This window comes from Pholis gunnellus (assembly GCF_910591455.1).
Source record: "Pholis gunnellus genome assembly, chromosome: 8".
NCBI lineage: Eukaryota > Metazoa > Chordata > Actinopteri > Perciformes > Pholidae > Pholis > Pholis gunnellus.
In genome coordinates, this window is record NC_136534.1 from 1,442,801 (window position 1) to 1,458,067 (window position 15,267).

General features: G+C 40.0%; 1 protein-coding gene across 1 annotated transcript in view; it reads left to right on the top strand.

Annotated features, from left to right (window-relative positions):
- ascc3 (activating signal cointegrator 1 complex subunit 3) overlaps positions 1–15,267 on the top strand; it is a 193,894-nt gene that overhangs the window by 75,977 nt on the left and 102,650 nt on the right. Inside the window, exon 12 of the mRNA XM_079165322.1 lies at positions 13,465–13,641. Within this exon, the coding sequence (XP_079021448.1) occupies positions 13,465–13,641 (177 nt within the window). The remainder of the gene's footprint in view (positions 1–13,464; positions 13,642–15,267) is intronic.

The window sequence follows — 15,267 nt, forward strand, 5'->3', positions numbered from 1 at the left end:
CTGGCATCGAGTGATGTGACTCATCTGTACCCGGTTCATGAAAGCCTTCAGATGTGTTGTGTTATTTAGGGGATGTGTGTCTCTATCGGATTAAGACTCCAATCCTGTTTATGCAAAAACACATCCATGTGCACACTTTTTGAGGCAGATATAATCAGAGGAGTTGTGTTTTACCACTTATAACACAGCAAGAAAAATATTTCTATAGAATGTCAATCACATTGGCAGCTTTCCACAGCAGCTTTCTGTTCATCATACATCCGCCAGACCTGTAAACCATCATGGGTCATCCTCATGATCTAATGAATAAGGATTTAGCAGGTATATTGAGTAGTTTATAACCAGTTTAAGTATAAAGGATAAAATGAAATAACCTGAACAGGGAACTAAATGTAAGACACTAGTAGGAGACACAATTAAAGATAGACTGTTGTCATACAGTGTTCAGAGCTTTATTTAATACTGTAATTCATAGATATCCCAGAAAAATGTATTTGTATATTATCCACGTAATCATGAACCAGGACAAATAAAGACCTTAAAAACCCCCACAGGTCAGATACTGCTGTTTGTGCCTTTTGTGAAACGAGAAGTCAACGTTGGTTTATTAGTCACGTGACTGCCACATAAACTTTTCCTGAACCTAACTTAATATTTCACCATCTTTTCCTGAACCTAACTTAATATTTCACCATCTTTTCCTGAACCTAACTTAATATTTCACCATCTTTTCCTGAACCTAACTTAATATTCCACCATCTTTTCCTGAACCTAACTTAATATTTCACCATCTTTTTCTAACTGAATTGTTTTCTGTGAAGATGGAAGTTAATCTTGAAAAGAAGATGCATGTAAAGAGCGGAAGTTGACACGTGTTGCCAGACTTCTGTAGAGAAAAGCTCGAGAAATGAGGAGTAACTTTTTCATAAGCTATCATGTGAACCGTTGTATGAGGATAGGTTGTTAAAGTTCTAATAAATGAGTGTTGGGAAGAAATAGAGTGGAAAAAGTTCATGAATGTGCCTTTGACTGGTGATTGGCTTATTGTCGATAGATACAGACTTTACAGGTGTGTAAAAATATATTGATGCTTTTCTGGAAACGATTGTGACTGCCGTGTGATGGACCCACTCAAGTGCTCATCTTTTTGAGAAATGGTGAAAATACATGGATACCAGTCGTATGCTGAAGGACTCAGACCAGAGTGAGGAAGGCAGAGTGAAACAGAGGGATGAGCTGCTGTGCTGTGCAGCGACGGAGACCTCTTGGCGGGGTTAACCGCAAGGTAATTGAAAACTGGTCCGTACATGTGACCGCTGTTTACTCGGTTCACTGCCCACTTATCTGCAGGTTTAGCTGATATTACTGAAGAAGGGCTGACTGGGCTCTTTGTACACCTTAACACCTTTAAAGGTTGTGCTGCGGTGCACAAGTTTGAAGCCTTTCAACTGTCAGTCTGTTTGCCAGCAGACTGCACATGCTGAGTAACTGACATTGCTCCAGCTCTATTTGATAGTGATACGTTGAGCAACACAGAAAAAGGGCCTATTTATTGGACGACATAGTTATGATGATGTGGGCTTTTTTTTGTAACAGTTTGAATTGTTTCTTCTCCCCTCCTTTGGATGGATGGTGCCACTAGCATTCACCTATCCCACCTAAGCCTAGGGCTGGCTCTGGGTGTAAGTCCATGGTTGGATAGTGGATGATTCCTGAATGACTGCAGCTTGTGCTCTTTTACGAGGCAGCTGTGATTGATTGACTGAAATGTGTCTGAACTGAAGGGACATTATGGCTGGACTCAGTCCCTGTAATAGACTCATTTGGGTGATGTCATCGTAAACAGTGTAGCACATTGGACTGTTACTGTTCCCAGAGACCCAACATCAGTCTGACAAGTGGCCACACGGTTTTCATTCCACTCTTCGTCCAGTGTCACTGTCACTCACTGGGACTAACACTGCCAAGTCTTCACCCAGGGTACTCACCTTTAAGTTCCTCTGGTAGAGTCAGTCATCACTTCTGTATCACACCATTGATGGACAGGGGAAGAGGGGTAACTTAATCTAAAAAAACAGAGTCTTCAGTTTGGCTCCAGTCACTTACAAATGGTAAGGCTGTTGTTTTATTAAAGTTTTTCCAAAGCAATCAGATAGAACAATTTCAATTCAATTCAGTCTCAGTGCTACAAAAGCTAATGCTGACAATCCTACTATTAACAGGCTCTCTCAGTCACCTCTCGCTATGAGTTTTTTTCTTTTTTCTTCATGCTGTCTTCTGATAACGGACAAAGGGTCTTCTATTCCACCTCTGAGGGGGTAAGACCCCTAAGGGTCTATTAAAGAAGTCTATCCCATTCTCTAGAGATGAGGAAAAAGCTGAATCTCACAGTTTTTCTGCTTCTTTTCTGCTACTCTGAGGCTAGTACCTCCCCCAATCACATGTGTCACACATAGAAGAGACATCTTGTACCAGAGTTAGCAACAGAATGTAACTGGTTGTAACTGGTTTGGTCCTGTTAGAACCAGAAGCACTATATAAGGCACAAGTGACAATGTTACATAAAGTGTCTAAGCAGTTTATATGTTAAATCACTTCTATCATGAAATAAAACAGTTTATATGTTATGATGGTTATAAAAACTGTAAACAAGTTGTATGTTGTGATGGTTATGATAAGCGAACAAGCTATATGCGCCGTACTTTAACGAACGCCTCCTAGAGATTTAACCAGATTGACTTCAGATTTGGTCAGTATGCTCTTGAGACTTTGCAGTGAAAAGTTACTCAAAGATCAAAAAGTTATCGAACTATGTATCCGTGGCGTGGCGACAAAAAACAGGCCATGAAACAGGAAGTTGTTGTTACTCTTCCATACATTGTCTAAACTTCTCCAAATTACTCATATGTCATTACATCCTGACCGTGAACACATCTATATGACAATTTAGAATCATAGTCATAGCGCCACCTAGTGGCAACAGGAAGTTATAGGTTGTTTACTTTGACATCCTGCTCCTCACAGATTAATCAGATCCCTCTCAAATGTTGTCAGGAAAGCCTTAAGATCTTGATAATGCTTCATTGTGAAGATTGTAAGAAGTTGTTGAAGGGCAAATTTCGATCCTTCGCCATGAACTAATAAACTGATGTAACTCGACTCCAAATCATCAGATCTTTACCAGATTTCACATGTTTGATTATACTCCAGTCCTGAAGACATCCACAGGCCAATTATGTATAATAGTCATAGCGCCAACTATGGGTAACAGTAAGTTAAAGTCTATACTTTGGCTTGTTTCTCTTAGTAGGTAAATCAGATCAACATCAAATTAGTTCCACACAAATGTAAGAAGTTCATAATGCCAGTTCATGAAGCTTTTGATGTTTCGTCGAATGCCGTTGCGACACAGTCTTCACTGTGACAAACAAAGGTGCTTTTGAGGGGCTAGAAATGCTCGAAACATAAGCAAACTTGGCACACAGATGTAAAGTTACATATTATGGTTTTAATGCTTCAGAGTGGCAAGTTGGCTCGATAGCGCCCCCTACAAAATTTCGACGAAGCAGCCCTCGCAGTATGTTTCACATAGATTTACAAAATTTGGTCGGCACATGTATCACATTTGGACTTAAAAAAAAGTCTCTTGGGGCCATGCTCTAAACCCAACCGGAAGTCAGACATTTTGAATTTTGTATGAATTTCTAGTGTTGTTTTTGCCATTTCCAGGCGCTGTACTTTAACAAACTCCTAGGGAATTAATCAGATCAACTTAAAATTCGGTCAGTACAATCTAAAGAACTTTGTGATGAAAAGTTACTCAAAGTTTGTTATTTTGTGAAAGGCCGTTGCGACGCATTCTCCGCCATGAAAAATGAAGGTGTTTTTGAGGGGCTAAAAATGCTCAAAACATAACAAAATCTGTCAAACACATTTAAAACCCTGAATGTAGTTATCTGATGTGATTTTAATGCTTCAGAGTGGCAAGTTTGCTTGATAAAGCCCCCTACAAGATTTCGACAAAGTCTTAGTGATCCATGCTCTAAACCCAACCGGAAGTCAGCAATTTTGAATTTTGTATGAATTTCTTGTGTTTTTTTTTGCCATTTCCAGGTGCTATAATTTAACGAACTCCTCCTAGGGAATTAATCAGATCAACTTAGAATTTGGTTAGATCAATCTAAAGACCGTAGTGATTAAAAGTTACTAAAAGCTTGAGGTTTTATCGAACGACGTGGATTTGGTGTGGCGGCCATTTTACATGGTTCACCATCATCCATCAAGCTGTTGTAACTCAACTGTACTTTGTCAAAACTGTCCCAAACTTGACATGCTTGATGACTGTCATGACTTTAGGACTTCTGCATGCCAATATTAACTCATAGTCATAGCGCCTCCTACTGGTATCCACGGACGTAAGCAGGATTCTATAATTACAGAGGCCCAAACACTGAACTTATTAAAAGGGTTTGTGGGCACACCATGAGAAAAAGACTTCTCTAATCTAAATATGTGCAAACTAAGATGTTTGGAGAGCAGAAATTAGATAAAAAAGGTTTCCAAATCCCGCTTGTACGTGGAGTTTCATCAATAGTAAATTGATTTGCTTTCGTTCATTTTTGAGCCAGGCCGTAATGTAAAGTAATTTCATGCAATGTGAAGTTTGTTTAATACAATAAAACTGCACCCAGCCTAATTAATGTTATAGATTATACAACATGGGCTCACCTTTTGGCTCAAACTTATTTCTCTACCAAAAGATGGTTGTTTTTCCACATGGAACTATACATTCTGCCATTTTTCCTCGACTCTTCCCGCTTTGAGTCTCTCAGCAGTGATTGTCAGAGCTACCTGCACACACAAACAGTCGGTTTTGAAACCTGCATTTACTTTGACAGTCTGTTATGTTACTAACACTAAAGCATGTTCACACACATTCAGTTTTTTGTCAATCTTTACAGGCTTACAGTTATGATTGTATTCGGAGGTACACTCAAAACATTCAAGGCTTAATAAGACCTGGCAAAGTGACCTGGCTACGCCGCTGGTCCCGGCAGGAAATACCGTTTAACTCATGCACTCAGTGTATGATGGTCACAGAAATGCATGGCCGCATCAACCAGAGTCCTGACAGTAAAATTGACGTGAGTGAAGTTGCGAGGGCCTGATCAATGCTGCTTGCAGCTTTAATTAATATATATAATTTAGTTTTTCTATAAAAATTATAAAACCTTTTATATGGTGAATTGTAGATATTGGATACAGCAATGCTGCATGTGTGAAAGTAATAATGCTTGGAAAATGTATGTTGATTATAGACAAATGGTCAACTGATAATAATAATAATAATAATAATTGAGATGAGATAGGGCTTTAAAAAGTAGGGTGTAGAGTACAGGCTGTTTGCGTAGCAGCAAAAAGTAATATGACTCAGTGCCAGTTGAGATACAGAGATTAGAAACTACATGTTCCGGTTACTGAGAGCAGAAAGTCATTGCTTGCAAAGTCGTAAACAGCATCTGAAGGAGAATGAAGTGTGGGAAGAGTAGAATGAGTTCCAAGGTGAAGGAGGAGAGACAGACAGAAAAATGGAGGGAGAGCAGAAAGAGAATGACAGACAGGGAACAGAGGAAGGCAACAAGATAAAAAAGAAAATAGGAGGAAAGAGAAAGAAAGAGGAGAGTGAGATTGAAAGGCATACACGTAGTATGGAGAAGACAAAGAAGAAAAAAGAGAGATTGATTAATACATTTTAGTATTTATTATTGAAGCATTAATGCATTCATTCCAGACATGCGAGTTGAGACCAGGAGGTCTCCTGGAAAGAATTACCAAATTCAGCACTAATCATAGGGAAAATAGTGATTTCTGTAAAGCAAAATGTTCTACATAAAAAAGGCAAACTAATGTATTATTGGAAACTTTGGTCTGCATACAGTGGGTACGGAAAGTATTCAGACCCCTTTAAATGTTTCACTCTTTGTTTCATTGCTGCCATTTGCTAAAATCAAAAAAGTTCATTTTATTTCTCATTAATGTACACTCAGCACCCCATCTTGACAGAAAAAAACAAATGTAGACATTTTTTCAAATTTATTAAAAAAGAAAAACTGAAATATCACATGGTCATAAGTATTCAGACCCTTTGCTCAGTATTGAGTAGAAGCACCCTTTTGAGCTAGTACAGCCATGAGTCTTCTTGGGAATGATGCAACAAGTTTTTCACACCTGGATTTGGGGATCCTCTGCCATTCTTCCTTGCAGATCCTCTCCAGTTCCGTCAGGTTGGATGGTGAATGTTGGTGGACTGCCATTTTCAGGTCTCTCCAGAGATGGTCAATTGGGTTTAGGTCAGGGCTCTGGCTGGGCCAGTCAAGAATGGTCACAGAGTTGTTCCGAAGCCACTCCTTTGTTATTTTAGCTGTGTGCTTAGGGTCATTGTCTTGTTGGAAGGTGAACCTTCGGCCCAGTCTGAGGTCCAGAGCACTCTGGAAGAGGTTTTCTTCCAGGATATCTCTGTACTTGGCCGCATTCATCTTTCCTTCAATTGCAACCAGTCGTCCTGTCCCTGCAGCTGAAAAACACCCCCATAGCATGATGCTGCCACCACCATGTTTCACTGTTGGGATTGTATTGAGCAGGTGATGAGCAGTGCCTGGTTTTCTCCACACATACCGCTTAGAATTAATGCCAAAAAGTTCAATCTTGGTCTCATCAGATCAGAGAATCTTATTTCTCATAGTCTGGGAGTCCATGTGTTTTTTGGCAAACTCTATGCAGGCTTTCATATGTCTTGCACTGAGGAGAGGCTTCCGTCGGGCCACTCTGCCATAAGCCCCGACTGGTGGAAGGCTGCAGTGATAGTTGACTTTGTGGAACTTTCTCCCATCTCCCTACTGCATCTCTGGAGCTCAGCCACAGTGATCTTTGGGTTCTTCTTTACCTCTCTCACCAAGGCTCTTCTCCCACGATTGCTCAGTTTGGCTGGACGGCCAGGTCTAGGAAGAGTTCTGGTCGTCCCAAACTTCTTCCATTTAAGGATTATGGAGGCCACTGTGCTCTTAGGAACCTTGACTGCTGCAGAAATTCTTTTGTAACCTTGGCCAGATCTGTGCCTTGCCACAATTCTGTCTCTGAGCTCCTTGGGCAGTTCCTTTGACCTCATGATTCTCATTTGCTCTGACATGCACTGTGAGCTGTAAGGTCTTATATAGACAGGTGTGTGCCTTTCCTAATCAAGTCCAATCAGTTTAATTAAACACAGCTGGACTCCAATGAAGGAGTAGAACCATCTCAAGGAGGATCAGAAGAAATGGACAGCATGTGAGTTAAATATGAGTGTCACAGCAAAGGGTCTGAATACTTATGACCATGTGATATTTCAGTTTTTCTTTTTTAATAAATTTGAAAAAATGTCTACGTTTCTGTTTTTTTCTGTCAAGATGGGGTGCTGAGTGTACATTAATGAGAAATAAAATGAACTTTTTTGATTTTAGCAAATGGCTGCAATGAAACAAAGAGTGAAAAATTTAAAGGGGTCTGAATACTTTCCGTACCCACTGTATATGTTCTTCAAAGTCAGACACCTTGACATAATTATTGGATAGGGCTCTGAGCTCCAAGCCCATTGGTTTCTACTGAAGACATACACCTCTAAAATCGGCTCACAAATAGCACATTTTCCTATAAAAGGGATTCAGTCATGTCCTACAAACTGCTGGCCACTGTAGTTTTTAGCAAACATTACTCTACCAGGATGATATAGTACATCTGTTAGGGACTATTTTCAGTGGCGGATTAATCTATATTCGGTGCTCTGGGGTCTCATTTATACCCATATATGTATGCACGCCTCTTTCACAAAAGTTGTGATCCATAAAAATAAAGTTTGTGTGCACCTGTACAGAAACTCTGACCCATGCGTTTGCACATTATGGAGATGCAGATGGTGAGGTGTTGAATTAAAGCCTCCTCACACGTTTCATTTCAATAACAATAGTAATATCAAACGTTCCCTATAGATCCACTCTGTTATAGACATTCAAACCAGCCGTGTTATTGGTACTTGTGCTTGTAGTGAGCCATAACTCTTCCATAAGCACCTTTTCCATTCTAAAATATAAAAAATCAAAGTGTGCTTCGTATTTCATCAGGACTGTCTCAGGATTGTTTGTTAGGCACACAGAGCTCACTGGAGACATCATGGTGGACAGCTTCACCACCTACAAATAAGGACTGTGTGGAAATACAACAATCACTACACTCCAGATCCCCATTAACAGTCCCAAACATAATGCGGGCCAAGTTCACCATGACAAAACCTGAATAAATCAGGATATTGTGTTTACCTATCAAACTTCCATTTTCACATGATGTTCCATGGTGGTGGATTCCACTGATTGTCATGATCATTTTGGAAGCAATCAGTGTGATTGCTCATAATGCGGAATGCTGTGTGATTCACCATGGAGAACCTTTGATCAGCAGGCTCATTTATATGCATCAATATTCATGAGGTGCTTTGCATTCACCATTTATGGTTGAATGTGGGCGTGCAGAGGGCGGGATGTGAGGCTGATCCACATGTGGGATCCACATGTGCACATTTCCAGGTGGACTGTGATTTATAAAGGGAACACTGCCAGCAGGTGTGTGAACACTGCTGACACTTTTAGAAGTCAGATTTTTTTCTTTGTCGCATGCCATTTTTGGTTTACTTTTAGTATGGATCCTACACACTGTACAACCAGAGGAGTCGCCCCCTGGTGGACAGTAGAGAGAATGCAGCTTCAACACATGAAGCTTTGACTTCACTTTTTAGAACTGGAGGTTGCTGCCTGCTTTGGACACACACTCAATACATGTTAATAGATACATTCATTGTTGGTGTGGCTGTGTACATAGTACTGGTTGATGAGAAGATAAATATAGAATATCATTAGCCATATACTGTGATGAGTACGAGCAGCATTTTGAACCTGTTAGCTCAGACTGTAAAAGCAGGTATTTATTGGGAGAAGAAAGCAGCGTGTTTCTGTTCATCTTTGTGTGAGCATTTGTAAACGGCTCATAGTCCACCCTCCAACCCATGATGTTGGGTGTCAGCAGCACGCCGGCAGCCCCTCCCCCACCTCCTTCATCTCTCCCCGTCTCATTATTGCCACACCTGACAGACTGCTATAATTGATTGTGCTGAAGGAATTACGCCGACTGCCCCTGATGCGCAAGGTGCTTAAGTTCACGTCTTCAGACACATTAATATGGAAATCCCTGTAAACTAAATGATATTTGTCCCCCTTTTTATGCAAATGTCTTAGAACCGAGCCAGTGATCACTTTGAGGTTTTACTTGGAAGAGCTATGTTTTGAGCCACATTTTCTTGGCTGGGTGTTCTGCTACCAATTATGCACTGCATTCAAGATAAAGTCCCTCTAACCTCTATTACAAAGGCCTTTAATGTTACTCTGTTGTGGGGCTTCTTCTTCGTGGTTTGGTATTTAAGGAGCGTTTGTGCTCTACCTCTAAGCCTACTACATAAGACATGCCTTTTATAGTCATGTATTTTGAATGCCCACAAAATGACTAATATGCACTATAATAGGCTTGTTAATCACTGTTACCTAGCCAGATGCAGAGACATCAGGTTGTCGAAACACACACTCTGTGCTGTTCTCCTCACATTGGAGTTCAGAACTGATCATATATGTAATGAACGGATTAAACGGCAGTTTGGAGAGCTCAAAGTGATAACCAGCATCCTCTGCGGTTCCTCTTTTAGCTTGTTGTTTGGGTTCTTCGGCCTGGTAAATCTGGTCTCATCATCCTTGTTTGCAGCATTTAGTTTACTCTTTTCAGTTCTAAAAAAGCACTGATAAACCCTGGAAGTGTCAATAAGCCAATGTTTGCTGCCATGTTTGCCCATAACTTCATGAAGTGATAATATGAGTGATAGTTCGTTCTGCTGCTGTTCATGCAGCTTTAGGATACACAACCTGGTCTCAGTTTACTGCTGATGTTTTGAAACTCAGCACAGTTCATTAGTACTGGCAGTAGTATTATAAACACAATCACCCTTTCAGTGTTATATTATATCTGTAAAATTAAGAGACTATTATGACTAATGCATTAACGTCTCAGCAGCATTTTGCATGTGATGTACTGTACAAAAATAGATCATATTTTATTATACTCATTAAATATTTTAAAATTTTGAATTCCTAAATTCTTAAGTGGCTTGAAATGGAAATGATCAGGCAACATACCTGTGACTTATGCTTGTGACACAGGCTTCCTCCTCTACACTCGTAGTCCCTCAGGATCTGTTTGTAACTGATGACGTCATCAGGCTTCTTCTCTCACATTCTCTCAGACTTGATGAAGAAGACATCATACTACTCCTCGGGACTAGTAAACAGCTCTGTCCTTTATGTGTAACATTGGGGGGATAACCCCTTCGAGTTGAGCAAAAACATTGTGAGGCCACCATTGATGGGGTTTCTCTCATAGATGGTTAGTGAGCCTTCCACTCAGCACTTATTGTATTCGTATTAGTTTGTTTCTGTACATTTGCTCTGATTTATGATCTTATTTATGCTCTTATGCTTGTGTAAACAAGGAGATGTACTTATGACTTCTGGTGACTAGTAGTTCTCTTGAATACCTATGTTGAATACACTTATTGTAAGTTGCTTTGGATAAAAGCGTCTGCTAAATGACTGTAATGTAATGGTTAGATATACAGATCTTTATTAATACCAATGGGAAATAGTGTTGTTTCAGCAGCCAAACAAAGCCACAGAGGACTTCCGAGGTCACCACAGTGTCTCATTTTAATATTGTGCTCTATTAATTAAGTTGTATTCAGCTCATTACCCATTCTCCTTGGGGTAATTGTAAATTCAGCTGTTAATCACAATGATCGTATGTTTCTATAAAATGTTATGATGTCACAGACTTATTTGAAACATGGATTCTTCATCTCCTTTACAAACTCCTCATTGCATAACAGGCAGTGTAAAAGAAACTGATGGTTCGACTCCCTGTAGGTGAGCGGGGGGGACATCTGCAGTACGGAGGTTCAGCACTGCTCCTGTGGATGTGTAGTGCAGGCTGGCAGGGGTTTGTTAGGTCTTATCTTGATGGGATGGTTTGACAGGTACTACATCACATTAAAGGCCTTACCAATCTTTCCTGTCACATCCAGCAGGAGGCTCACAGATAGCCCCCCCCCCCTCCAGTTTTCCCTCCTCTCACCACGTTGATACACAACATATTTTTCTTCAGGTCTCAAAGACAAAGTAAAGACTTGTGGGTTAGACCATTTATTTTGTCTTATAAGTCAATGAAATAGATCACAAAGCCAACCACTTTCTATAATGTGCTTTTATTTTCAGAATTGTTTTGACGGCCTTACTATCACAAGTGTTTCACTCCTAGACAGATGTCGCACTGCAGCCTCTCACACGTGCCGTAAAGTCCTAAATATTGACCAGGACCTACATGCTAATCTGTTTCCAGTGGCCCAAAGACTTTCCTGGAAAGCTTTTCATTTGAAACTTCTGCAAATGTCGTTGCGAGCTTAACAGAAAAACTGAAAAAAACAGCAGGGTGTTTGAAACGAATTAGTGACTAAAATACTTGTGTGGATCTTAAATACATATGCTAATTTCACCATTCCACTTAAAACCTCTTGGACCCATTTGGGGTTCAGAGCAAGATATTTAATCGAGGAGAGCGTCGTAGAAATCAAAGTTCATAAAGAAATTTAAAAAAGAAATAATATATATATATTTATTTATTTTCCGAAAAAAGTCTCCTTAACTTAATCATGTAAACCATTTTACACACTGCAAACACCATTATAAACTATTCTACTAACTAACTAAGAAGGCCACAATATCATGCATTTTACGCCACAGCCAGCGAGCCAACTACTCAGAAAACGCTTCAAACGTTGGGGCCATTGCATTTCCCCCAGCATATCACACAGCTAACAGCACGAGCATTTCCCACAGATTTCAGCGATAACATCTGAATTTCTCTCCATGAAAGCGTTCAATAGTTACAGCCAAAAAGCCACAGAAAGCACAACTCCAACACTGCCAAATATTAGAACTGTATCAATAACTTGAGTCGGTTTTAAGGGCGAAAACGGAGAAATCCCAAATGAATCCTTATTAGAAATGTGCTCGCTAGCTCACTATGCACGTCTGAAACTTAAAATGGTGATTCTCCGTACATTTGAGCCAAAATGGTGGTCAATGTGCCGGCTGGCGAATCATACAGGGGTTTGGGTCTTGGGGGCTGATCGCGGCACGTTTTTGGAGGTTTAGTGGCTGAAAATTCTGTCAATCACTTCATGGAACATATGGGTGTGTTCCAACTATCCTCCCGGTTCTAACGAGTGGTCACATGATAAGATCCGCCCACCATAGGCTGAGCAAGCACTCCATAGACACAGACAGAGACGAGGAAAATGCATGGAGGAGAGATATGAGGTCAAAATGGCTCAAAATGATGCCAAACAGCTCTGTTATGATAGATTGTACAATAGATTGTACATATGAGTGATAAACAAAGTGAAATATATAGTTATATAGTATATAAAAGTACAATGGAACAGCTGCAAATCCTGGTTCGAAAATGAGAATTTGGCTTTTTATTTTTAGATAAGCACCTATAACGTGGGTTTGCTTCACTTTATTTACACCAAATCTTTTTGTGAGGCACCTGCACCCTTTGTGCTATGAATTGAGAATGTTTTTAGGTTAGCCAGGGCCTCATTTAATAAATTACAGTGCTTTTTCTTCAGGCGAACCTGGGGAGAATTCCCTGTTTGCTGTGTTCTGTCTTCAGCTACTATTAACCAGTAACATATACACAATATTTACTCATCTCATCAAATCTCACAATTCCTAGTGTTATTCAAGCATTAACATTTTAAAATAGACCTTGTAGTTAGCATGGGTTACAATTTTTTGGAGAAGAGGCCTAAAAACAGGTTTAGGGTTCAATAGGTTAATGTTATTTCACAGAGTTAGCCGTCCCCTCCCGACAATGTTTGGATTAGATTAGATTCAACAACAAAATGCACTTTACAGCTAACCAGAGTAATGCACGTGTATAGTGGTGTATGAATAACGAGTCAGGGCTACATATACTGTATGTATATATATACGCTAAGAATTATATATACTGTATATACAGCAGTTGCCATACCATAATGTGATGCACCTTAATGGTGGTAGATAATGATCAATGTCAGTGTATGTATTTCACCAAGTGTCACTTAGATCCTCTATAATCTATGTATTACCTTAATACCTCTTTTGCTATCTTGACCTGCACGTCACTTCGTCAAGGTAAATTCAGGAACAGTTGGACAGTATCACTGCTCCTCCTGCCTGGATGAATGCATAGCATAGAGTTTGGTGTAACTAGGACACTGTGTTGTCTGATGGTTAGGTGGAATCCACCCAGAGTATGATCAGGATCCTGGGACTGTCAGCCACTCTGCCCAACTATCTGGATGTGGCCGCCTTCCTGCACGTCAACCCCTACATCGGCCTCTTTTTCTTTGACAGTCGCTTCAGACCGGTGCCCCTTGGACAGACCTTTGTTGGCATCAAATCCACTAACAAGGTAAACAGACAAAGATGATGTGAATGTATTTACAAAGCTATTCTCTCAGAAAAAGGATTCTTCCTGAAAGGCGGAGGTTCTACCCAGAATATTTTGTTTTTGAAGAACCCATTTTCTTCTTTGTACGACTATGGGTTCTCTTGGACCCGAGCGAGCCCCATTTGGGGTTCAGAGCGAGACAGTTTAGTGTAGAGCATGTCATAAAATGGACTTTTCAGAATAAAATATAATTAATGCTTCATACATGCTATATACCAAATTAACGAAGAGATTCTGTTCTACACTGTCCTGCAAGCCAGTGTACACACCTCAAACACAATTCTAACCAAACTCAAATAAGCAACTAAAAGAATGTTCACAATATCACTCTTTTTTTGCCATTGCTGAGCCGACCACACACTCCGGTAGGCGCTAATAAGAAGATGCTAAATGCTAACACGGAAAACCGAAATAGCAGAAAACACGCCAATAACACACTGAATCCAAAGATATCTTCAGTATTTCTCTAAGTCAAACCACCACAGAGCTGTGAGCAAACAAGCACCAGAACAACAAACCGCTTCACCGCTAATATTTCATAAACTCTTTACCTTTGTGCTGTTTTGATGTAAACAAAGGCATAAAAAAGAAAAAGCCCAAAACTGCTGTATTAGGATGTATTGAACACCATTAGTAATATACAAGTGAAATATGTAGTTTGGTACATGAGAAAATTCAAATGGCACACATGGTGCCCAAATGTGTCCAAATGCACATTTTGGAAACCTCGCCTAAACTCTCTGTACTAAAACCTATCTAAAGTTGTTTTGCTTCACTTTAGCAAAGTCAGACTTTGCAGAGAGACTGCTAACATGTTGTGCTATGATTTGTGAGAGTTTTTAGGCTAGCCAGGGCCTCATTTCAAGAAAATAATAACAATAAAAGTGCTTTTTTTTCAGGCGAACCTGAAACTTTTCAATTTGAGCTGTGTGCCATCTTCATTTACTCTTAACCAGTAACATATATACTGATATTTACACATCTGATCAAATCTCACATTTTTTTTTTTTATTCTCACATCAAAATTATTAAAATAGACCTTGTAGTTACAGAATTACAGTCTCTTGAGTATGGGCATGCAATTTTCGAGAAAAGGCCTAAAAAAAGGCTTAGGGTCCAAGAGGTTTTAAGAACCCTTTTCATCCAAAGAACTGTTTTACTAAGGAAGAGTTCTTCCAGGAATCCTCTCAGCCACACACCAGAAACATGTGATTGTGAACCATTATTGTTTTGGGTTGGCTGCACCACATCAGCCTTGCTGGACATGGTTCTAATGGCCCCAGGCTAAAACCGAGCGCCTTGGGTTCCTCTTAGCACTGTTAGAAGGATAAAAGGTTCTTGTTTTAACTCCCAGAGAGGATGAGACTGGATGGAACCAATACACCATAGAAGGTTTCACTGTAGAACCTCTCATTGGGGGTTCTGGGAGGATCCTTTCACAGATGGTTTGAGGTAAAAACCTAAGAACCAAAACAGGCTCTCCTATGAGGATAAGCCAAATAACCCTATATGGTTCTAGCCAGCACCTTTCTTTCTAAAAGTGTATAGGACCCTGAACATTTTCACGCACCTGTGGTTTAGTTCTTC